At 46.4% G+C, this 23,183-nt stretch overlaps 1 protein-coding gene across 2 annotated transcripts; it reads left to right on the top strand.

Moving 5' to 3' along the window:
- The first annotated feature begins 3,145 nt into the window (after window positions 1–3,145).
- Window positions 3,146–14,538, top strand: LRIF1 (ligand dependent nuclear receptor interacting factor 1). Of its 2 annotated transcripts, XM_064733109.1 has the most exons (5): window positions 3,146–3,238; window positions 6,961–7,031; window positions 9,109–10,633; window positions 11,933–12,208; window positions 13,381–14,538. In XM_064733109.1, exons 3-5 carry the CDS (start codon window positions 9,122–9,124, stop codon window positions 13,846–13,848), a joined length of 2,256 nt encoding a protein of 751 aa, XP_064589179.1. In that variant the 5' UTR covers window positions 3,146–3,238; window positions 6,961–7,031; window positions 9,109–9,121; the 3' UTR covers window positions 13,849–14,538. The 2 variants fall into 2 exon arrangements, with proteins under 2 accessions (XP_064589179.1, XP_064589180.1); XM_064733110.1 differs by lacking the exon at window positions 6,961–7,031 and having other exon boundaries at window positions 3,147–3,238.
- Window positions 14,539–23,183: the final 8,645 nt, after the last annotated feature.

The following is a 23,183-nucleotide window of genomic DNA, read 5'->3' as shown; positions in this document are numbered from 1 at the left end:
CCTGCCTGTGCCTGGTGTTCTCAGGAGGAACTTCACTGAACTGCCACAACTTCTCAAATGTGATTGAGAGTGGCTTAGGAACTTCCTCTGCCAGTTCCCCCAGATCCATAGACACATCTCATCAGATCCCACAGACCTGTGCACCTTCATATTCCTTAAATACTCCTTTACTGGAGTGTTTAAGATATACCAGTAGAAGATACTTTATCTTCTCAAGCTCAGAGAAAGGAACAGAGCTGGTGAAGAGTATGGAGCATGAGTCCTCTTAGGAATGGATGAAAGCTGGGGGGCTCAGCCTGGAGAAAAGGAGGCTTAGGGGGGACCTTGGGGCTCTGCACAACTCCTGACAGGAGGGGACAGCCAGGTGGAGTCAGGCTCTGCTCCCAGGGAACAGGGACAGGACAAAAGGAAACAGCCTCCAGCTGTGTCAGGCAGGTGTAATTTGGATATTGGGAAAAATTTCTTCATGGAAAGAGTGGCCAGGCTCTGGCTCAGGCTGCCCAAGGCACAGGTAGAATCACTGTCCCTGGAGGTGTTCAGGGGATATAGTTTAGTGGTGGCTTTGGCAGTGCTGGGTCAACAATTGGTCTTAATGATCTTAGAGGGCTTCTCCAACCAAAATGGTTTCATGGTTCAGTGATTCTGGGTTGTGACTCGGATTACAGGTGTTGTAGAAAAATGGAAAGAGGTTTACAAACATGAGTTTGGGCATAAGCAAATCCCACGGACAAGTTGCTGGCCAAGAAGTACCCACAGGGGCTTGTAAAGGCTCCCTCCCTGGCTGAAATGGTGGGGTGTTTCTCCAGGTAACCTCTTGATGCAGCCCAAGGGTTAGATCAGTGCAGGATCATCTCAGAGCAGTGACATGGACAGACTGTGACTGGTCATGGTGCCTTTGCCTGTGTCACATGCCAGGCACTGTTCCCAAGTGTCCCCATGACACACCTCTCTGCCCACCACTGATTTCATGGAAGGTTCCAAACTCAGTCTTACTTTATAAAGGAATAGTGACTCTAAAGATTATAATTTTTTAGGTGTTTCAGGAACCACAAAGATCAGAAGATGGTCTAAACCTCTGTGTCTTGAGCCTCAAGATGTGCCAATGGAGGTTCAAGTTGGACATGAGGAGGAATTTCTTCATGGAAAGGCTGGTCAGGCATTAGAAGGGGCTGCCCAGGGAGGTTTGGGGTCTCCATCCCTGGAGGTGTCCCAGGAGTACCTGGACATGGCATTCAGTGCTCTGATCTGGCTGATAAGGTGGAGACCATTCAGGTTGGAGTCAATGATCTTGGGGGTCTTTTCCAACCTGAGTGATTCCAGGATTCTGTGGATGACTTTATAACTCCACTCTTTGTCTGGATCATGCTGTACATTAAATAGGAGGGGGGTGATTGGGTTGGATATAAACTACCCTGGAGAGGAGGAGGACCTTAGAGAGAATCAGTGGGTGACTCTGCTCTCGCCCCTCCCAGCTGAGGACGCCTTCTTGGTAACATTTTGCATACAATTATAATTACCCAAGTTAGCACATCATTATTAGTATGGTTGTTGTTCATCACATCATCCTCATCATCATCATCGTCATCATCAATCATCATTCTATTGGTGCTGGTGCATTTATCAATGGCAACTCCAAACCTGTATTTCTGTTGTTTCAATAATTCCTGCTGTTTGTGGATCTGTGATTATGAAAGTCCTTTTTGCACAAGACCAGACTTGTGGTGCCCAACTGGTCATGATTGGAAGTTTAACCCAGCTGCTCCCAGCCCCTCTGAGAACCTGCTGGGACAAAGGGGGATTATTTTCTGCCAAATTCCTATAATCTTCACATGACAACCAATAACTGTCATGGGCAAACACTTGATGCTGGAAAAAAATATTTAGTTTATTGCAAATTAAAATATGTTTGGATACTGAGAAACCAAGACAAGATTTAAACCACTTTTTTTCGCAGGCTCAGCTTCACATCCCCAACTCCTCCCTTTCCCTCTAGCCTGGGTGGTGCAGTGGGGATGGGGAAAGGGGAATGTGGTCAGTGTATAAAAACTCCCCTCTGCTGCTCATCCTTCCTTGCCTTTCTCCTTCTGCAGGGTGGGTACTTCATGGCATGGGGGTGGTTTCTTCAGGGCACACCCACCTTCTGCTGTATTACCCCAACACTCTGCTGTTACCACAGTCTGGACATTCACAAATCCAGAGAGTTTTGACTCATTCTCTTGCTTGGGGTGGAGGAGGGAAATGGGGGCTCCGTTGTTGGTAGAGTAATTGTCCTTGGACATTGTCAAGGAGCGGCTGCTTGTGGCACTCAGTGGTCTTGTCCAGCTAGTGATTTGGCAGAGGTTGGATTTGGTCGTCTTGGAAATCTTTTTCAACCTAAGTGATTCTGGATCACAGAATCTCTGAATCATAAATATAATAGAGTGTAATATAATATAATATAATATAATATAATATAAATTATAATTATATATATATAATTAATAGTATCATATATGATATAATGATTAATATGTATGTATATATATATATGATATGATATGATTGATAGATATATATCATATCATATCATATCATATATTATATTATATTTAATATAATAATATTTTTACTTTGAGTAATCTATAGTACCGATTATATAAAATGTAAGAGAATAATGATAAATTTTCATTCTATTTGATTATAAATGTCGTTATTTATTACTTTAATTTAAATTTATTATTTTACCACGATTTATTATACAATTATATCATGATAATATTAGATGAGCTATTATTCATGTTATTCATGTTATATATTACGTTACATATAGAGCTCACTGACAGCACGCAATGCTTCTCACGTGTGCATGTATTCACCCCACTGTCTATGACAGACGCCGGGTGTTGCATACATTATAGCAACATTTGCATATGCAAATTGCCCTGTAGCCGCCCGCCCGCGCTCAGTGGCGCCGCCCCGTGGCCAGCCCATGGCTCCGCCCCCCGACCCGACCCCGCCCCGCCCGTTTCCGCCAGCACCGGAAGCGCCAGCCCCGCGCTGCCGCTCGCGGCCGCCGGGTGGCGCCACTTCCCGGAAGCGGCGTCCCGGAAGTGGCGGCGGCAGGGGCAGGGCGGGCGGAAGTGACGCGCATGCGGAGCCGCGGCGGGGCCGCCCCGCCATGTCGCGGAGCCCGGGGCGGCGGCCGCAGTTGTGAGTACGGGCGGGCCCGGGGCTCCGCCTCGCAGGGACGCCCCGCCAGGTACGGTCCCGCCTCTCCCAACCGGTCGCGACCCGTGGGCGGAGACGGGAGGGCGGCCCCGGCGGCGGCCCCGGCGGGACTGGCGGGAGGCGGCGGGGAGCGCGTCCTGTTCATTCCTTTCCCCTCCGTTCCTTTATTATCCTTCTTCTCCCATCTCTTTCTTATCCTGGTCTGTCCCCTCCTTTTCTTGTCCTTTTCCCTCTTCCCTTCCCCTCTCCTTTCCTTTTCCCGTTCCCGTTCTAGGCGGGGCGGAGCGGCCGGGGGCAGTTCCAGCTCCTCCCGCGTGCGGTGTCGTGTCCAGCTTGACGCCACTTGAGTTTTGGTTGTGTTTTGGATGTGTTTTGGTTGAGTTTTGGTTGTGTTTTGGAATGTGTTTTGGTTGAGATTTGGTTGTGCTTTGGATGTGTTTTAGTTGAGTTTTGGTTGTGTTGAGTTTTGGTTGTGTTTTGGATGTATTTTGGTTGAGATTTGGTTGTGTTGAGTTTTGGTTGCGTTTTGCTCTCGGCGGCTCTCGGTGTTTGTTGTCACCACTGCCACATCGCGGTGAGGGCGGGGTGTGCTGGAGGTAGCGGGAGAGGGGCAGTGGGGATGGGAGAGGAATTGAACATTTCACGGTCACGGAATTATTTCCGTTGGAAAAGCTCTTAAAGATCAATGAGTGCAGCCATTACCCTAGCTCTGCCGCATTCACCACAAACCCATGTCCCCAAGCGCCTCATCCACTCAATTTTTTAAACATTTCCACGGATGGTGACTCCACCTGTGCCTTGAGAAGCCTTTTATGATGCTTGGCCACCCTTTCATTGAAGAAATTTTCTCCAGTATCCACCCTGAACCTTCCCTGGCACAGCCTGAGGCTGTTCCCTCTCCTCCTGTCCCTGTTCCCGGGAGCAGAGCCTGACCCCCCCCGGCTGTCCCCTCCTGTCAGGAGCTGTGCAGAGCCACAAGGGCCCCCTGAGCCTCCTTTTCTCCAGGCTGAGCCCTTTCCCAGCTCCTTCAGCACTCCTGGTGCTCCAGCCCTGTTCTCTTCCCTGGGCTCTGTGTGTCGGTTTCCCTGATCCCTCATTAGATCACACCACGAGAGGTGGCCGTGCTGGGCCGGGCTGGGCTGTCCTGGCTGCAGCTGTGCCCAGGGAGCCTCGGGCTGCCCGGCTCTCTGTGCCTCCGTTCCTGCTGGGGCTCTGCTGCCTTCCCTGGTCTCTCAGGGTTCTCAGGGTGCTTTGTGTGTTCTGGGATGAGCTCTGGGTGGTGTCTGGGTCCTGGGGCTGCTGTGGGATCCACGTTGGGTGTTTGTGGTGGTCACAGGTTCTTCCCAGGCTTTTGTGGTGGAGGAGGATTCGGTCGTGGATCAGGAGAGCTGTGGTTGGTAGCAGAGCTCAGGGGCTGTTTCCTGGCAGTTTGCACATCCACGATTGTCTCTATTCCAGGGAATATTACACAGTGGATGAAAAGAGTTCCCAGAAACAATTACTGTCAAACAGAAAGTGTTTTCTCTGCCATTATGGAAAGCTTCTGGTTTAGGATAAAAACTCAGATCATGAGATAGCTTGAACTGAAATTCTGGTCAGGATTCCTCCAAATTCAACATCAATTTCTTGATTTCCTTTAGATGATGATAATAATGATGGTTATTGTATATTATCTAGATTATATGTTACTATGTATTTATTATTATTGTTACAATTATTATTTTATTACAATTTTAAAGCAATCCATGGAATGAATGCAACTGTATAAAATAAATTTGTATCAACTACAGTCAATTAATTTTACTTTGTCCCTGGGTGCACATTTCCAATTGACAATAAATAGTTACTTTGCCACTTCCTGGATCCAACTGAACCCATTAAAATAAATTCTCTTGGTTCTCTGGAGTGGCCCATAGTCCCTGGTTATTTATTCACATTTGTAGGTGAAAATTGTGCCTAAAGGAACTGTTGGGAGTGAAGGCAGATGGGAAAGTAGCTCATTGTTCCTTCTGAGGACTTTGCAGGAAAATTGAGCCAGTCTCTGGTCTCTGCTGATGCGTTTTTTAGTGGCACTGTCAGGATTTCTGTGGGAATCATGTGCTGGTGTTTGCACTGGATTTGGTGAATGAATTTGTTTAACAGAAATAAATACTCCTATTTCTTGAAAATATTCCGTGGGTGTTTTTGTTAATGGAAGCATAAAGGCCAGAAGGTGAATGTTTGAATACTCAGTATTTTGTGTTTTGCACTGCTTACTGAGAGTAATGAACAGAAAGAGAAATTTGGACAGTAAAACTGGTGTGTCTGGTCAAGAAAACAGGAATTCTGGTGAACTGAAGGAAATGTAGATTATTTTTTTAAATTTTTCTGTTTTGAAATAAGTAAAGAAATAAGTATCCCAGTTTCTTTCTGTTCTCTTGGCTTTCCTGCCTTCCTTAATGCCACATCCATAGGGAGGTGTCAGTGTTGCCACACACAGACTGTTCACCAAAAGAAATCTCCTTTTTGGATCAAAAAAAAAATAATCTGGTTGACACATCCCTCTGTGAATGTCACAGAATTTTATTCTATTATTTTTATTGAATTTGATAATTTCTTTGGTGATGTTAAATAAGATTTCTTCCAGTCCTCCACCATTTTTTGGGTCTTCCATGAGCCTGTTTCTCTCAAGGTTTGTTTATGGATCTGCCTTAGGCCTTTCTAAAGGCATTCATAACAACACAATTATTTCTTAGTGTTTGTATATGAGACTTGAGGAGGTTTATTCTTACGGGGTTGGAAGTGAAGGAGGATGAAGAGGAGAAAGAAAACTCTACTTCAGTAACTATGGGAGAAGTCCACTTGGACAACCTGGCATGATACAGATTTCCTTTTCTTTTTTTTTTTTTTTCTCTTTTTGGTTAGGAAAAGAAATTAACCTGTTCTTTAACCAAATTAATCTGACACCCTATAAAGGGAATACTGAGGGATTTTTTTTCATTCTGCTTAAGATATTTTTAAAGATTCATTAATTCAAGGAAGCAGTAACCTTGAAGACTGAAGCAAAACAATTTCTAACTCTTCATCACTCATAAATGTATGGAGACAATGCGACAGTGCTTTATTTTATTCTGGTAACATGAAACTTCCTCGTGGTGGTTTTTTTGTATCACCTGGGAAAAGCTTTATGATGTGAAATTATTGCAATGAAGCCTTTTCAACTTAAGAGAGCTAAAAAGATTTGCCGTGATTCTTTCCTCTGTTGTTGGCGTAAATATGTGTGAATTCCACTTCTCGGTATCTTGTTGGACTTTTCATTCTCTCCTGCCTATCCTTGAGTTTTTTGTCATTCTCCAAACATGAAAATACCTGATATTTGTTTCAAGTTAAAGAATGCTATTTCCCAGACAATTATGGTTTTGGGGCATCTTGCTCTTCTTCATGGAGATAAAAAGCTACACTTGCGTTCTGTAACCATTAAAAGTAGAATGATCTGAAATTCAGACAAATGAGATTTTTTTACTGATGCTTTTTCCCCCAGCCTACTTTTAAAGTTCCTGTTTGTAGCAAGTCAAAACCAATTTTTAAGTCCTTTGAGCTGGAGGTGAGTGGTGATTCCAGGTGGAATGAGGTGAGCACTGCAAACTGGCAGAGGAACATATTGATGCAAATATATCATCAGCTCATCTCTCCCTGTTTTCATTGCTTTCTTTCCCTCTGATCTCTTCCCCCTCCTCTTGCCCAAAAGTTAGAAATGTCCCCTTGCTTTGACAGGTGGAGGAACAAGCCTCTTTGGAGGTTTCTTCTTGGTGCCAGTTTGCAGCCCTAGTTAGTTGAGGGCACAGGTAAGTGCCTGTTTCTCTGTTCAGCACTTCCACGTTTGTGTGACTTGCTGAAAAAATCCTTCTGAATTTGCCTTTACTTCTTATATGTGGAAGCACAGTTGAGGTTGTAGATCATAAAGTTATGAAAGAAGTGTTGAGAGATTCAAAGCACAGAACAGACAAAGTGCTGTCCAGGAGCTGCTGCTGTTCCTCATTTGCATTGTCAGTAGTGCTAGAAGGTTTAAAGTTCTTCAAAAGTCTTTTTTTTCTGCTGTTCAAACACACAAATATTTCTACTTCCTCTTCATTTTAGTACAACTGTATTCTGTCAGATTGTTGCCTGTCAGTGCTAGTCCATCTCAACTCTATTTCTGATTCCAAAGCATCCAATGCCATTTTGCTCCTAAGCCCTTCAATGACAGCTTCCATTAGGAACTGTGTGATAAATTGCCCATATTTTAATTTTCAGTACCTTAAAAACAAAAGTACTGCAGAATTTCCTGCCCACTGCACTGTTACCTTATGTAAAATCTCAGTTTTCACACATTGTGACCAGAAATGAGGCATTGTACCAAAATACTAGGTGTGGGAGTTAATTCCAAGGTCACAGCAAGGAAAGCTCTGTGCCCCTGATGCCTTTGTGTGTTGGGCAGTCAGTAGTGGGGTGTTTGTGTCAGTCCCCAGGGGAATGGGACCCACAGCAGCAATTGCCCAGCTTTGGGAGTGAAGAGCATTCCTGTGACTTCTCTCTTGATGAAAAAAGGCAAAAAGGCAAAGGTTGGTTGACTCCTGAGCAGGCACAGTGGTGGGAGGCAGGACTGAGCTCTCCCAGACACTGCTCCAAGCTGAGTCAGAAGCCCAAAAAGACAGAAAAAATGCTGGTTTCAAAACTGCCTGACAGAAAGCGGAACACAGCACTGATGTCATTGGGATGGGACTGGGAACATTTCCATGTTTGTGTTCCCAAGGCATTTACTGATGTAGGAGGTTGATGGGATGGAGCTGGTGCTCTTGGGTGACTCCAGGTGGAGTTGGCAGCTCTGCCTGTTAATCACTCTGGATCTGCTGTCAGGAAACAATTTCCAGTGATTTGGTCTCTTCATTCCAGTGAGGGCAGCTCTATTTACCCACATGTCTTTGCAGTGCTTTGGGCAGTAGATTGTTCTGCTCAGAGTCCAGGAGCTCTTTGCAGAAGAGCTTGCTTTGGGCAAACTCAGCCGGAGTGGAAAAGGTTCTTTGTCTTGCCACAGACTCAGAAAATCTTGGCATTTGGAATTGGCACAACTAACTTGTGTTTTGACAAGATCTGTTGGTCTCTTGGTGAGTTCTTACCTTCACCTGCAAGAAATCTTTGTTTTCTCTTTGAGATGTCCCTAGTGTTTCCATGTGTTCTTCCTTGGTTTTGGAGCCTTTTCCTTCCCAGACTTAGACTTCTGTTCTCAAAAATGTTTATAACTCAGTAGTATTTGAGGGTTTTCCATCTCTTTGAGGACAAACCACCTCTGTGGTCTGTATCTGCCTCAAGAATGGCCAGGCAGGTGCGATGGAGGGACAGGAGCCACCTGTTCCACAAGATAAACACATCCTGCTTCCAAGTTCCTTTGTTGTGTCTGAAGTAATTCCTGCTTCCATCTTGCCTTGCAACTACTCTGCCTGTGTTTTCCTGAAGTGTTCCTGAAGCACTCAAGAAGGATATAAGTAGTAACAGGGAGGTGGGAAAGGGAAGAATATGTTTTCTCTGGGAAATCGGGAGGTAGTGGTTTCATTTTCAAGATGAAAGGCCCCGTGAGGGGAAGCAGAGATAATGTGAGGTGTTTTCTGGGGTCTTTTAACTTATTTTTAACCTGAAAAAGATGCCATTTCTTGTTACTCTGGGGTGTTGAAGTTGGACACTATTTTCAGACCGTCTGAGGTGGTCTCAAATGAAAATCTGGGTACGTCAGTAGGAAGCTCCTGAAGATTACCTAAGTCATTTTCCAGGAGTTAATATGCTTCAGCCCTGGGTGTAGAGTTCACTGATGCTCATGAGTTATAGTACCTATGCTTATTCACTTACACTGCCTTTCATTTTTCTCTCTTTTCCCTTTTCTTTGTTAAGCATTGCAGGCTGTATGTACCGAGTCATTCAGACAACGGGACCAGATGGAAAAAACCTTCTGAAATTGCTTCCCATTTCTAAAACTTCTGGAAGCTTTGTACCAATAGTTCAGTCTCCAGCCATGCCAAATAATTCTAATGCAAATGTTTCTAGCCCAGTCCATCTTACTATTACGACACAGATTGGCAATACTGCTGCACCTCCATCTGTTAAGATACCGATTTTTCAGTCTCCTAATCCTGGAAAGATTATTCTTACGAGGACATTAGACAAGCAGGAAAGTGCTAGGGCAGGTTCTGAAAAGGAAAGCTTAATTCCAAACGCAGCTGCCAATGCCCAGAGCAGCTGTGTGCCCATGGATGGAGTGTCCTTGCAGAATGTGGCCATCACGAGCTCCTCTCACCAGAGCAGCCCAGCCCGCACAGTGGTGAACACCAAACCCCTCCCAGTGACTGTTAAGTCTCCAGTGCTGCCCTCCGGACACCACCTCCAGATTCCAGCTGATGCAGAAGTGAAATCTGTCCCAGCATCTCTTTTGCCACCTGCAATACAGCAAAAAATCCTGGCAGCTGCAGCCACCAATGTGTCTGGAGGGGCTGACAGTACAAAAGCACCAACAGTGATTTACGTGTCACCCGTAAACACAGTGAAAACCTCCCAAGTCCTGCCCAAGCACTTGCAGAGCTTTTGCCCTCAACCTGCCACGGAAGTTTCAAAGACAGTGATAGTGACAGCTGCCCAGAAGGGATCTGGTTCTTCTCCTGAGCCAGTCACATCCAAGGGGCAGCAGTGCCAGCAAACTCCCATGAAATGGATTGTGCAAGAAACTGCCTCGCTCTCAGCAGCTTGTCGTATCCCTGTAAAGTCTTCAAGTAATGTGGCTTCCAAGATCCTGAAAACTTTGTCAGACACGAAGAATATAGAAGTCAACCCTGCAAATATTTTACCACTCTGTTCTAATGGTCCTGGTGGAAGCCAAACTAAAATCACACGTTTAAAAGATAATGCTCTGGTCATGTACAATGGGAAAGTCTATTTATTGACCAAAAGAGGCTCTGATGTTCTGTCAGCCCAGGCTGACAAACAGGCATCTCCTTCTTCTGATGCTTTACTTAAAAAGGAGACACCCGAGCAAATTGATTCTACTGAAGTCAATAAAATAACCAGTAAAGTGGTGAATCTGGTGTTGACAAAAAGCAAAGGAGTGGTGCTGTCTCAGAAAGACCCAAAACCATGTACAGTTTCCAAAAATTCATCACCAATTAGCTTAAGAAATGACTTAAAATCCACATCTGCAGCTCTGCTGACACCAAGTGCTAATCAGCAGGATCCCACTGTAATCCAGAGACAGAGTTTGCCCTCCACCAAGAGCGTTTCTTGCAGTGAAGTGATCCCAGTTCCAGCAGTAGGGATGCAGGAGAGTGTGAGGCAAAATGGCAAAGACATGAGTCATTCCCCGAGAGCAGCAGGGGCTGTGTTACCTCAGGCTAAGCAGGAATGTGCTGTCAGTGAAGACTGGCCAAAGGTAATAAATCATAAACATGCTGCTCAGTGGTTCTGTGGTCCTGGTTTTAGGTGGATAAAATTACTCTTGATGAGTTCACACATTTTTATAACCAGGTGTCCTGGAAATGCTGCTCTAAGATTGGTTCTAGTCAGTAAATGGCCTTTTCCCCAATACTTTTGCATTGTGCGAGTGAGAAATGCATAGAAAAGAAAGGGGCAGAGGAAAGATGGCTTTTGATTTCCTCCCAAGATAAATGGTCAGCAATAACTGGACTCCAGGGAGGCCTTTCATTGTTAGAACTCTTAGATGTTGATGCCACATGCTTACAGCACAACCTTAGGGCTGTAGGGGTGATGTAGGGTAGAGAAGGACAGGTTTGTGTCTTCACAAGAGGAAGATAAGTTGGAAGAGCAGAGTTTGTCCTCCAGAGACAGCTCTGGTGTGGCACTGTCAGCTCCAGGCTCTGACAGCCATGGGCAGGAGCTGTGTCCACCTCCTTCGCTCCTGGGTCCATGCCAGGCAGAAGGAACTCTTCAGATCCTTAATGGCTGAATTGACATATTCTTTTAAGGTCATAATGTTGAAAATATGTTAAAAATTGTAAGCCTCAATTCCTCAAACTCCCCACACAGGATAGGGGATCATGTTTTTAGTAGCTCCAGAGGCCAGAATGAATTTGTCTTGAAAGAAAAAAATCCAAAATTTGTTTATGTTGTCCAGGAAGAACAGAAATGTCAGCTGAGTGTATTTTTGCAAATTGTAGATATTTAATTGTTGCAACAGACTGTAATACCTAGTTTTTTGATTGTTTGTCAACTATCCATACCATTTATTTTCTTCAGTGCTGTGTGATGCTGAGTCTCAGCATTTGCTTTAACCTTGGTGAGAAATAGCTCAGCAAATTTGATGTTCTTGTCCCTAAATTTGGAAAGCTCTGGATTGCAGAGTAGACACTACTTGCTCTTCCCTCCTCTTTCTTTGGTACTTTGCAAGGGTAGAACAAGTGATTCTCTTGTTGCTTCTTTTATTTCTGTGGGTTTTGGTTGGCCTGGACATTTTTGGGATGTTCCATAATGTACTTAAGATGTTAAATAACAAGTGTTAGACCTATAATCATTTGCATATAATTTATCAAAATCAGTTTATCTGTGTCAAATGTTACCTGTGTTAAATGTAGCTCTTGGAGAATGACAGAGAAAATAAATGTTCACCTGTCTTTCTAGTACTTACTTTTTGTATATTAATTTATGTTACCTATTTATAGATGTATATAGTGAGAGAGTGATTGATGGCTCTCTCACCATTTCTGTATTTCAGATGCAATGTGTAAAGATGGATTCACCAGGAAAGGTTATTCCAATCAATCACCAAGACCGCTCACACTGGAGACAATATTTGGAATTAAGGAAAAAGTTTGGTCTCTTTAAGGAGGAGAGAGTTTACCTTACTAGAGTACCATCAAGGGCCTTCTGTGAGAATCCAGAAGGAGGGGTGTGTTCCAGTGACAGCTTGGAAAGGAAAAATGAGTCTTGCAGTTCATCCTCATTGGATGTGGAAGTAATGAGTCATCATCAGGAATGTGTTAAAGAAAAGGTACCTGAGATTTTTCAGTGCTAAACACACTCAGAAAACAGTGTATGTTTAGTCAGTACAGAGATGGGGGTGTTTGGAGCCTTTGGGATCTTTATGAGAATTGTTCCTAGAACTTGTTTGACTCAAGCACCCTCTAGGAATTTTTATTCTCAGTTTTGGGTTCTGCTGGAGGAAACTTGAGCAACAAATGCTTTTGAGAAGACTGTCTCTACTACTATGGTAATGGTCCTTGTTGGAATAGGTACCTGACCTTGGGATCCTGATTTATATTTAAGCCTCTGCAGATGGTTGTGTTTGTCTAGCAGTGCAGTGGGTACGGTCAGAGGAATGGGTTTACTTGAAATTAAAAGAAATTTACTTGTGGATCTGTCCAATCTTTAGAATTACAAATGTTATTACAAACTTTGTCCTTGTTTGGGTACTTCTGGATGGAAGAACTTCCCTGTTAATGCATGGAAAGGACTTTATCCATCTAAGTATTTCTGTTCAGCTACATTTTCTTCTGTATGATTGTACTCAACTCAAAGACTTTCTCAGGTTTACTAATTTTGTGCTAATAATTGAGCAGATCCATGGCTGCTCTTAACATTATCATTAACCCATCCCTTAGAACTGTGCAAGACCAGGTTGGATGGAGCTTGGAGGGCCTGGTCTCGTGGAAGGTGTCCTTGCCCATGGCCAGGGGTGGAATGGAATGGGATTTAAGGTCTCTTCCCACTCAAACCAGGATGTGATTCCACGATTCAAATAATAAAGCATCTATGAGGCATTTAGTGTGATAATGGACATTACTCCTCAGATTGAGGTTTTGGAAGTGTAGACATGAAGAGTTTTTCTACACTGAACTTTCCCATCAAATTAGAAAGTTTTTGTCTTGCAGCACTGTTAACTTAAACAGCCACAGGAGATGATGGATGAGGCCAGGAAAGGCAGACATGCAGCGTTGACTAAAGAAGGAATTCAGTGTCTGGAATTGTTAACGGGGAATCTTTGCTAGAAAAACATCAAACACAAAAATATGTTTGTTCCTTTGCTGAAAGAAACTTCTTCCAGGCAGTAATTTTAAAATGCTTGCAACAAATAACTTATAATTTGTGCTTAGAGAACTTGGTGTTATAATGTAACTGATACCAACTTTAACAGAACTGCATTTTGCCTGTTTCTAACTGCAGATAATTGTGGATCTGGAAGAAGATTTGATTAGGAAAAGGAAAACAAAATCCTCACCTTTGTCAGACAGTGGCAAGAGGAGGAGAACTTCAATCAAATCAGCCACAAGTCCCAGTTTAGAAGTGACCAGCTCAGGTTCCAGTGTATCTAATAGGAGTGTTTCACCTGCACCAGCCCCAGCACAGCCAAGCGTTCCCGCTGGCTTCAGCGGAGTGTCCCAGGAGAGGGACTTGGAGCAGGACACGTTCCCCCGGTACAGTGACACTACCCACCCAGGGATTTCAGTTTTAGTCACTTCCGAAGAGGATACTTCCATTCTGGAAGGTTCTTTCCGAGATGATGCCTTCCCTATGGCTCCCCCAGACCTGGAGGAGACGATACGGGAGGAGAGAATCAAGCGGCTGAAGCAGACCCTGCGGCAGCAGAACGCGGCGCTGGAGGAGCTGCGCCGGGAGAGGCAGCAGAGCTGAGCCCCCTGCCCTGGGGGTCCCAGCCTCATGCTTCACCTCTGCAGTGACTTCAAGAGGAAATCCCTTGCCTAAATGAGTATTTCTGGTAGATGGAAGAACTAGATGGATTTTAAGTATGTGTGTATTTAGAGAACTGTAGGTTTTTGTTAAATGCCAGAAATAAGAGAGTTGACCATCACATTCTACTTCTAGGACGTGATCCAAGAGCACAGACAAAGGGCATTTTTAGCAGCATATTCCCCATATTTTGAATAGAGGGGGTCCTGTATTAGCAAATAAACTTTCCCCTTTTGAATTCCATGGCCTGGCTTTTAGAACCCCAATGAAAATTGCAAACCCTCGTTGTAGATACCTTTTTGTTTGTTTTTCTTATGTGCATGAGAACTTTCATAACTCCTGAGAACTGTTAATTTTCAGAAGAGGTCAACAGTCAGTGGTTATTGGACTTTAGACAGTAACAGTGCAGATATTTGTACAAAACCTCTTGCAGATGTGAAGACCGAGGCAGGAGGAACCCTGTGACAGTTGTTTGGATTCATGGTTTCTCTGTCATTATTGTGAGCCTTTATAAGGCCATGGCCAGCTGTGCAATGTGGAAATTAGTTTGTGGGGTTGTTTTGGAAGAGTGGGATGTATTTTTTTTTAAGAAGAATTATGTTAATAATAATTTCTTCAAGCTAAAAGACTTTATCCCTGGATGGTATCTTTAACAATCCTCAATGAGTGTCTTTTAATTTGTTGTTGTTTGAAATTGTTGTTTGAACATGTCTCTTACCACCTTCAGTTGTGGTACCTTAGTTTGCCTTGTAGGAGGGGATGTGCCCTCAGACTGTCTTTACATCCTAATTTTTGGAGAACTTTGTGTGTATTTCCCCACCATGCTCTGTTGTATGTGTAGGGACACCGTTCCTTGTCCTCTGTTGTCCGTGTCTGATCATTGCAGGTTCCTTCTGCAGTTTTTCAGTTTCCCTTTCACCAAATAATAACTTTTTTTGCCAACAGAGTGTATTATTGCTTTGTTCCTGTCTAATTATATTTATGTTAAACATCACCAATCCTGGCAAAGCTCTGCTGCAGATTTGTGTTCATGGAAGGCTTTTTTTTTGCTGTCTTTACTTTTGTTTTTATTCTTATTTTGTTTAATTTTTATCAAATTCTCATCTGCAGAGTTTTCATTTATTATCCCATGGATGCCCAGTTTATGTATAGGGTTTTGGTGGAGGATGGATGTTTCTTGAAGAGCTTAGTCCTGTATTCCTTCTTTATATAAGTTTTCGCAGTGGGAAAAATTCCAATGGATTGGAGAGGCAGGAGAGGTTTTTAGAAGGGAAGAAAAATGAAGTTCCTGCTCTGAAGAATCACAGAATCAGAGAAAGGTTTGGTGTGTAAGGGTTCTTAAAGCTCATCTCAGTCTCCCCCCTGCCATGGGCCACTATCCCAGGTTGCTCCAAGCCCCGGCCAGCCTGGCCCTGGACATTCCCAGGAATGGGGAGATCTTAAGCTAGACCAAGGTGATGGCCCAGATACACAGTGGTGGGTGAAGAAGGAAGGTGAATAATGGAAATAAACTGCAGTGATTGAGATTACTTGATAGGAGGGAAGTGTGGTGGAACAAGCAAGTCAGCATGGTAGTGTGGTATCCATGGGCTCACTGTGTATGGAATGGGTGTTTTGGGACACAATTGACTTTGGCCACCCCCAGACATTCACCTGCTCCACTCACTTCCTTCCTGCGGGATGTGGGAAAATGGAAGAATGGACTTGTGGGTGGAGATAAAGGAGTTTAACAGGTCAAGCAAAAGCTGCTTGCACAAAAAGTAAAATCAGGAATTCAGTCACCACATCCTGTCAGCAGGCAGAAGATCAGCCATTTCTGGGGTCTCCGTGTGCACAGTATTCACTTGGAAGACAAATACTGTGACCAGAAATGTCCTTCCATCCTCCTGCTTTCATAAAGCTTTTATTTGCTGAGCATGGCCTCCTGTGGTATGGAATATCCCTTTGATCATTCTGGGAATACTGTCCAGTTTCTTGTCCATCCCCAAATTCCCATCCATGCTAAGCCTGCTAGGGGGTGCACAGCAAGAGAAGGAAAAAATTTGGATGTCATGGGAGCTCTCCTCAAAACACGGGTATGTGATCAACAGTCTCCTCAAAATCCCAGACATGGCATGATGTGGGGCTACTGCAAAGGACATTGACTCCATCTCACCTGAAAGGATGAAATGGGACTCGGGAAGGAGGTGGAGGCAGCCCTGTGTTGTGTCTCTGGTGCTGCAGTCACCTGGTAGGTACTCTTCCAACAGGTTTTGCTCACTGTCCTCTAATAAATGTCTTTCCTTTATTTTCCAATGATCTCAAAAAAAAATTAATGAAGCTGCGTTCTCTTATCCTCTCATTTCACTTGAGGATTCCAGCACTGACATTCTACAATTGCACCATCTTTCTCTCAGAACCTCTTTTACCCTAACAAAGTAGTCCATTTGCCTGAGTTTTTTTGTAGAGATGATAAAGTACTCAAAATTTGGAGAAGAATCCTCACTGCAAAATTTTGAAGAAATGTAAGCAGGATTTGATGGAAGAAGATGAATGATGGAAAACACCTGGTGCAGTTCAGAAACCGAGTATGGAAGAGAGAGATCTTCCTTGGAACAGCACCAGTGCAAGTTTGCAGGGATCACTGAGAGCCAAGAGAAGCCTCTTGATGTGCCAACGGGGGAAAGTTGTGCCAAGAGGAGCAAAGGGGCTTCTGACAGCCAAGGACCGTGAGGCTGTTGGAGCTGCTCCTCATCCAGACTCAGCATCTGCAGCATGGATTGGGTTTTGCTGCCCTGTTAATGCATGCACTCCTGCAATTTATGAAGAGTCTGTGACAAGAACAAGAGTTCTGGAAATGCTGACTCTCACCCCAGGAGTGAAGGTGACTGGTGGCCATCCCTGAGTGCAGCCCAGCCTGGCAGAAAACTGTTACACACTGGGATTGCTGTGCTAAGTATGTACGAAATCCATGGATTTAGGATAAATTACAACTTCAAGCAAATTCCTGGCAAGAATCAGTGGAAGACCATTTAGGAATTTCAGAGTCCAAAGAGCAGAGGTGGCAGTGAGTGCTGGACAGAACAGATCAGGAAGTGAAGGTGGTACTGGGCAAGTTGCCAACATCAGCCAAACCTGGTGCCTTGGAGTCCCTCGCCAGAACTGTCCCTGTGCCTGTCTCCTGTACTGGAGACCCACCACAGACCCAGAATTTCTATGTGAGGCACAAACCTTCACAGAGGTCTGTCCTAGACATAGAATCATTGGATCATTTAGATTGGAAAAGGCTCTCAAAATCATCAAGTCCGACCATAAACCTGAGGTAGCCAAGCCCAGCACTGACCCAGATGTGGGCATTGCCAGGTGCAGCCCAGGAGGCCAACTGGGGGTGGCTTTTAGGGGACTCTACCAGGAACACCCATCAGATGAAGCTCTGGACAGACAGTAGCATTGTCACACTCACAACACAGCAGAGCATAATTGATCCAGGAGGTTCAGGAATGCTGAGGATAAACTCCAGGTGCGAGAGGAGCCAGCAAGGAGAGGAGCTGTGCTGGACCTTGTGCTCACCAACAAGGATGACCTGGCAGGGAATGAGAAGCTCGAGGGCAGCCTGGGCTGAGCGAACATGGAATGGTGGATTCAGGATCCTCAGGGCAACAAGGAGGGCACAGTGTGCCCGGGGACTCAGGATGGCTCTTCAGGGACCTCCTTCATGGAGTCTCATGGGATAAAGCCCTGGACGGAAGAGGGGCCCAGGAGAGCTTGTTCGTATTTAAGGATCATGTCCAAGCTCAGGAGTGATGCGTCCCAAGCACAAGGAATTTGGACAAAAACTCCAGGAGGCCTGTGAGGGTGAACAAGGAGCTCCTGGACAAACTCAGAGTGTGGAAGCAAAGACAGGCAGCCTAGGAGGAATACAGAGGGATTGTCTGAGCAGCCAGGGATCAGGTTAGGAAACCTGAAGCCCTGGTAGAGTTAAGTCTGTCCAGGGACGTCAAGGGCAACAGAAAAGCTTCTATAGGTACACTGGTGATAAAAGGAAGACTGGTGAAAATGTGGGCCCTCTCCAGAAGGAAATGGGACACCTGCTTTCCTAGGACATGGAGAAGTCTGAGGTTCTCAGTGTTTGTGCCCCAGTCTTCACTGGGAAGTGACCCAGTCACACCGCCAGAGTTGTAGGGGCAAAGGCAGGGACTGGGAGAAGGAAGAACCATCCACACTGGTAGAACCACAGAATTCCAGAACCTTTAAGGTTGGAAAAGCCCTCCAAAGTCATCAAGTCAAACTTGTGTCATCGAGTCCAACCTGTGACTGACACCTACCTTGCCACTCAGCCCAGAGCACTGAGTGCTACGTTCAGGCATTCCTTGGACACCTCCAGGGGTGGCAACTGCATCATCTTCCTGGGAAGACCCTTCAATGCCTGATCACCCCTTCCAGGAAGAAATTACTCCTGAGACTTTCCTGGTACAACTTGAAGCAGTTTCCTCTTGTCCTGTCCTTTGTTCCCTGGGAGCAGAGCCTGACCTCTGGCTGTCCCCTCCTGTCAGGAGTTGTGCAGAGCCACAAGGTCCCCCCTGAGCCTCCTTTTCTCCAGGCTGAGCCCCCCAGCTCTCTCATCCTTTCCTAAGAGGACTCATGCTCCATACTCTTTACCTGCTCTGTTCCTTTCTCTGGGCTTGAGAAGATAAAGTATCTTCTACTGGAGTATCTTAAATACTGCAGTAAAGGAGTATTTAAGGAATATGAAGGTGCACAGGTCTGTGGGATCTGATCAGATGTGTCTGTGGATCTTGGGGGAACTGGCAGAGGAAGTTCCTAAGCCACTCTCCATCACATTTGAGAAGTTGTGGCAGTTCAGTGACTGGAACATGGAAAATTGGACCCTGTTCTTCAAAAGAGAAGGCAGATGCAGTATGCTACAGGCCAGTCAGTCACACTGGTGTCCAGCAAGATCATGGAGAAGATCCATCTGGAAACTGTGCTAAGGCTCATGGAAAATAAAAGGTGATTGGTGACAACCAACATGGCTTCTCTGAAGACAAATTGTGCCTGACAAGTTTGGTGGCCTCCTATGACAAGGTGACAGTGCTGATAGGTGAGGGCAGAGCAACTGACATCACCTACCTGGAGTGTGCAAAGCATTTGACACTGTCCTGCAGGACAGCCTTGTCTCAAAACTGGAGAGACATGGATCTGATGGGTGGAACACTCCCTGGATAAGGAATTGGCTGGATGGTGGCACTCACAGCGTTGTGGTCTGCAGCTGGAGACAAGTCTGAGTGGAGACCAGTGGCAAGTGGTGCCCCAAGGGTCCGTGTTGGGACCAGTGCTATCTTTGTCAGTGACATGGACAAGTGGGAATGAGGCACCCTCAGTGTGGTGCTGACAGTGAGGTGTTTGGTGGGGTCACACACACTGGAGGAAAGGGATGGGGCATCCAGAGGGAGCTGGATGGGTTGGAGAGGTGGGAGCGTGTGAACCTCATGAAGTTCAACAAGGCCAAGGATGAGATCCTGCCCCTGGGTTGGGGTGACCCCCAGCACAACTCCAGGCTGGGGGAAGAATGGACCAGCCCTGAACAGAAGAACCTGGGGTATTGGTGGATAAGAAGCTCAACAGGAGTGACTCCATCAGGGATGAGGGAAAGCTGACAGATGTCATTTATCTTGACTTCTGTAATCATTTGATGTGGTTCTCCCCCAGTATCCTTCTCTACATTGGAGAGATGGATTTAACAGGTGGACTGCCAGGTGGATAAGGAGCTGGTTGATGATCACATCCAGGCGGTTTTGGTCAATGGCTCAGAGTCCCAGTGGACATGAATGACAGTGGTGTCCCTCATGGATCTGTACTGGGATCAGTAGTGTTCCTCAGGGGTCTATACTGGGACCAGCATTATGTAATATCTTCATTAATGACAAATAAAGGGATCTAGGGCACACTGAGCAGGTTTGTAGGTGACACTGAGCTGAGGGGGCAGGGACACCCCTGAGGGGGAGAGTCATTGAGAGGGACCTGGACGAGCTCAGAAGTGGCCCATGGGAAACTCAAGAGGTTTAATAAGGCCAAATTCCAGGTGCTGCAGCTGGGTCAGGGTGACCCTGGGATGGATCCAGGCTGGGGGTGAGCAGATGGAGCAGCCCTGGGAGAATGACTTGGGGGTGTTGATGGGTGAGACCTGGATGTGCCTCAGCCCAGAAATACCCCAAGCCCTGGGCTGATCCCCCAGGGGGGCAGCAGGGGAAGGGGATCTGCCCCTCTGCCCCACTCATGCGAGACCCCACCTGCAGAGCTGCCCCAGCCCTGGGACCCAACAGCAGGAGAAGGATATGGAGCTGCTGGAGCAAGTTCAGAGGAGGCCGTGGAGATGCTCAGAGGGCTGGAGTCCCTCTGCTCTGGAGCCAGGCTGGGAGAGGTGGGGGTGTTCAGCTGGAGAGAGATGCTCCAGGGGAAGAGAAGGTTCCAGGGAGACCTTAGAGCCCCTTCCAGGGTGTAAAGGGGCTCCAGGAGAGCTGGAGAGGGACTGGGGACAAGGGGGAATGGCTTCCCACTGCCAGAGGGCAGGGTTAGATGGGATATTGGGAAGGAATTGTTCCCTGTGAAGGTGGGAAGGCCCTGACCCAGGCTGCCCAGAGCAGCTGGGGCTGCCCCATGCCTGAAAGTGTCCAAGGACGGGTTGGACAGGGCTTGGAGCAACCTGGAATAGTGGAAGGTGCCGTGCCCATGACACAGTGGTGGAATGAAGTGATCTTTAATGTCCCTTCCCACCCAAACCATCTTGAGATTCTATTAATCAAGATCTGAGGACTGTCCGCAGAATGAATCCCTGGGCAGAGCTGAACCAGGGCCGCCCACAACAGCCCAGGCCAGGGCTGGATGCTCAGGCTTGGGCTCATGTGGAGCTCATGGGCCATGAGTGTGTGAGGAGGTCCCAGGGGCCTGGTCAGGGCAATTCGGGTGTTTTAATGGACCCTGTCAGTCTGTTCAGTGCTGGGCTGGTCAGGCATTGGAAGGGACTGCCCAGGGAGTTGGAGGCGCCATCCCTGGAGTTGTTTAAAGGGTGTCTGGGTCTCGCAGGGTGATGTGATTTAGGTGTTATGGGACTACAGTGGCAGTATGGGATGGACTTGGATGGATGATCCTGAAGGTCTTTTTCAACCATGATGATTCTATGGGAGGTGGGACCCAACCTAGACCCTGGGTCATGACTGTTGGTGGGACTGCAGAGAAAGGGAAAAAGGCAGGGAGGGATTCACAGGGAGTGTGTAACTCTGGAGCAGCTGGGAGCAGGGAGCTGCTCCTCGTTGCTGCGCATTCATCTCTTGGCAAAGGGTGAAACAGCAGGAAAAGGGTTTTGCTGGCATTGAGGAGGCCCCTCAATGTTGTTGTTGTTAAACAAAGAAGAGTTGGATGCTCTGAGGCTGAATTTCCATGGATCTGCAGCTGAGCAGGAATCCCAGCATGTAGTGCTGGGCTGATAGGGGAGCAGTGAGGGAGGTTTGGGGGCTTTACCTGTAAACCCAGGAATGTAGTGGTTTAGGCAGTAAAATCATAATCTTTGAGGTTAAAAAAGCCCTCTGAGATCATGGAGTCAAATTCTCCCCAGCACTGCCAAGGCCACCATTAATCATGTCCCCCAATTGCCACATGCACATGGTTTTTTTAAATTCCTCTAGGACTGGTGACTCCACCACTGTCATGGGCAGCTGTGCCAGGACTGGACAACCCTTTTGGGGGATGAAATTTTTCCTACTGTCCAACCTAAACCTCAGTCTGCCCTGGCTGGCTCATCACAGTGACATTAAGTTACAGAGAAATTCCTGCTCTCTGGGGCAGGAATTTCTTCTGGGATGTCGTTGTCAGAATGAACCTCTCTGTGTTTCACAGGGATCCATGGAGAAAGCAGTGAAGGGAAGGTGAGGAAAGCCCTGTGAGCAGGTAGATGCCTTTTAGAGCCTCCTTGAGAGCTACATGAATGCATCAATTGGGTTTTTTTCTTCTCTTCCCATCATATCAGGCAAAGAGCTCTCTCTGTCTCCTTCTCTACAGGGATCCCATCACTGTTGGCACCATCTCTTGCTTAAACTGTTTGTCTAATGAGCCTTGGGGGAGGCAAAGGATTCTCTCAGCTGAAACATCACATTTCTACATTGGAGCAGTTAATCAGGAACTGGGCTTTACCTATTCCCTGCTTAGGAAGTGTGTGGCCAAGTGTGCAGCTCTCCAGGGTGGCTGGGATCCCTGAGGATTCATCAGCAGGTGAAACAGAATACTTGAGAAACCTTCCCAGGCCATTGAGCCCAGGGTTCTCTCTGACTCCATGAGAATCACATCCCCCTGTCCTCTTACCCCACTGCCCTCACTAGTATTGCATCTTTTGGCCCCAAATGTTGTTTCCACTCTGTGGATTTTCTGAACCAGGCTAGAGGTGCAGTAACAGGGATGGAGACATCCCGTTTAAATCTGGAAGAAAGAAGCTACTCAGGGAAAACTGGGGTTTCCAGGAGGCCTCCAGCTTAGATTGATTTCTCTCCATGTGCTTTGTCTGCTTCTCCCGGAAGGGAAGATGTCAAAGTAAGGGACTCTGGAGCGGGAGGGAATGTGCTGGAACTCATGTACAAGCCTTGAGCAGTAACTTGGGAAGGGAACTGAGCTATTCCTGCCAAGCAGGGCTCAGAGGCAGTTGTGGAGGTACTTGGTAGGTCTGTGTGCAATCAAATATCCCCTCAATCTGCTGTACTTTGGTAGAATTAGAGATATTTGTTTTTAAGGCTTCTGACTTGGCCCTGGGCATGAGTGTGGGAGGTTGTGCCTATGGATTGACCCTAGAAGCAGCTGGTGGAGCTCATGGAGCTCGGCCTCTGGAGCACACAGACACTCCACAGGGCTGGGATAAGGGCTGTCAGCACCCTGGGAGCTGCTGGAAGCAGCTGGAGGAAGGAGCAGCTGGCTCAGATTGGAGGCTCTCAGGGAGCACCAGGGATGTCGAGAACACGAGGACAGGGGTGGCACTCTGGGGTGTTTAGGGACAGCTCTTGGCTCAGTGGGAACAGGACATGGGCTGCCTTGGCCAACTCTTCCACCTGTGTAACAGGGATGCTTGGCATGAGAATTCCTGGGTCAACCTGCCTGTCAGCTCCAACAGCTGCCAGGGAGAGGGAGGGAAGGAAGGCCAGGCTGGACAGGGCCTGGAACAAGCTCGTCCAGTGGAAGGTGTCTTTGCAAGTGGCAGGGGATGGAATGGGATGGGCTTTAAAGTCCCTTTCTGAACCAAACCTTTCTGGGATTCCATG

This window comes from Zonotrichia leucophrys, chromosome 26 (assembly GCF_028769735.1).
Source record: "Zonotrichia leucophrys gambelii isolate GWCS_2022_RI chromosome 26, RI_Zleu_2.0, whole genome shotgun sequence".
Classification (NCBI taxonomy): domain Eukaryota; kingdom Metazoa; phylum Chordata; class Aves; order Passeriformes; family Passerellidae; genus Zonotrichia; species Zonotrichia leucophrys.
This window is presented reverse-complemented; position numbering and strand designations above follow the sequence as displayed.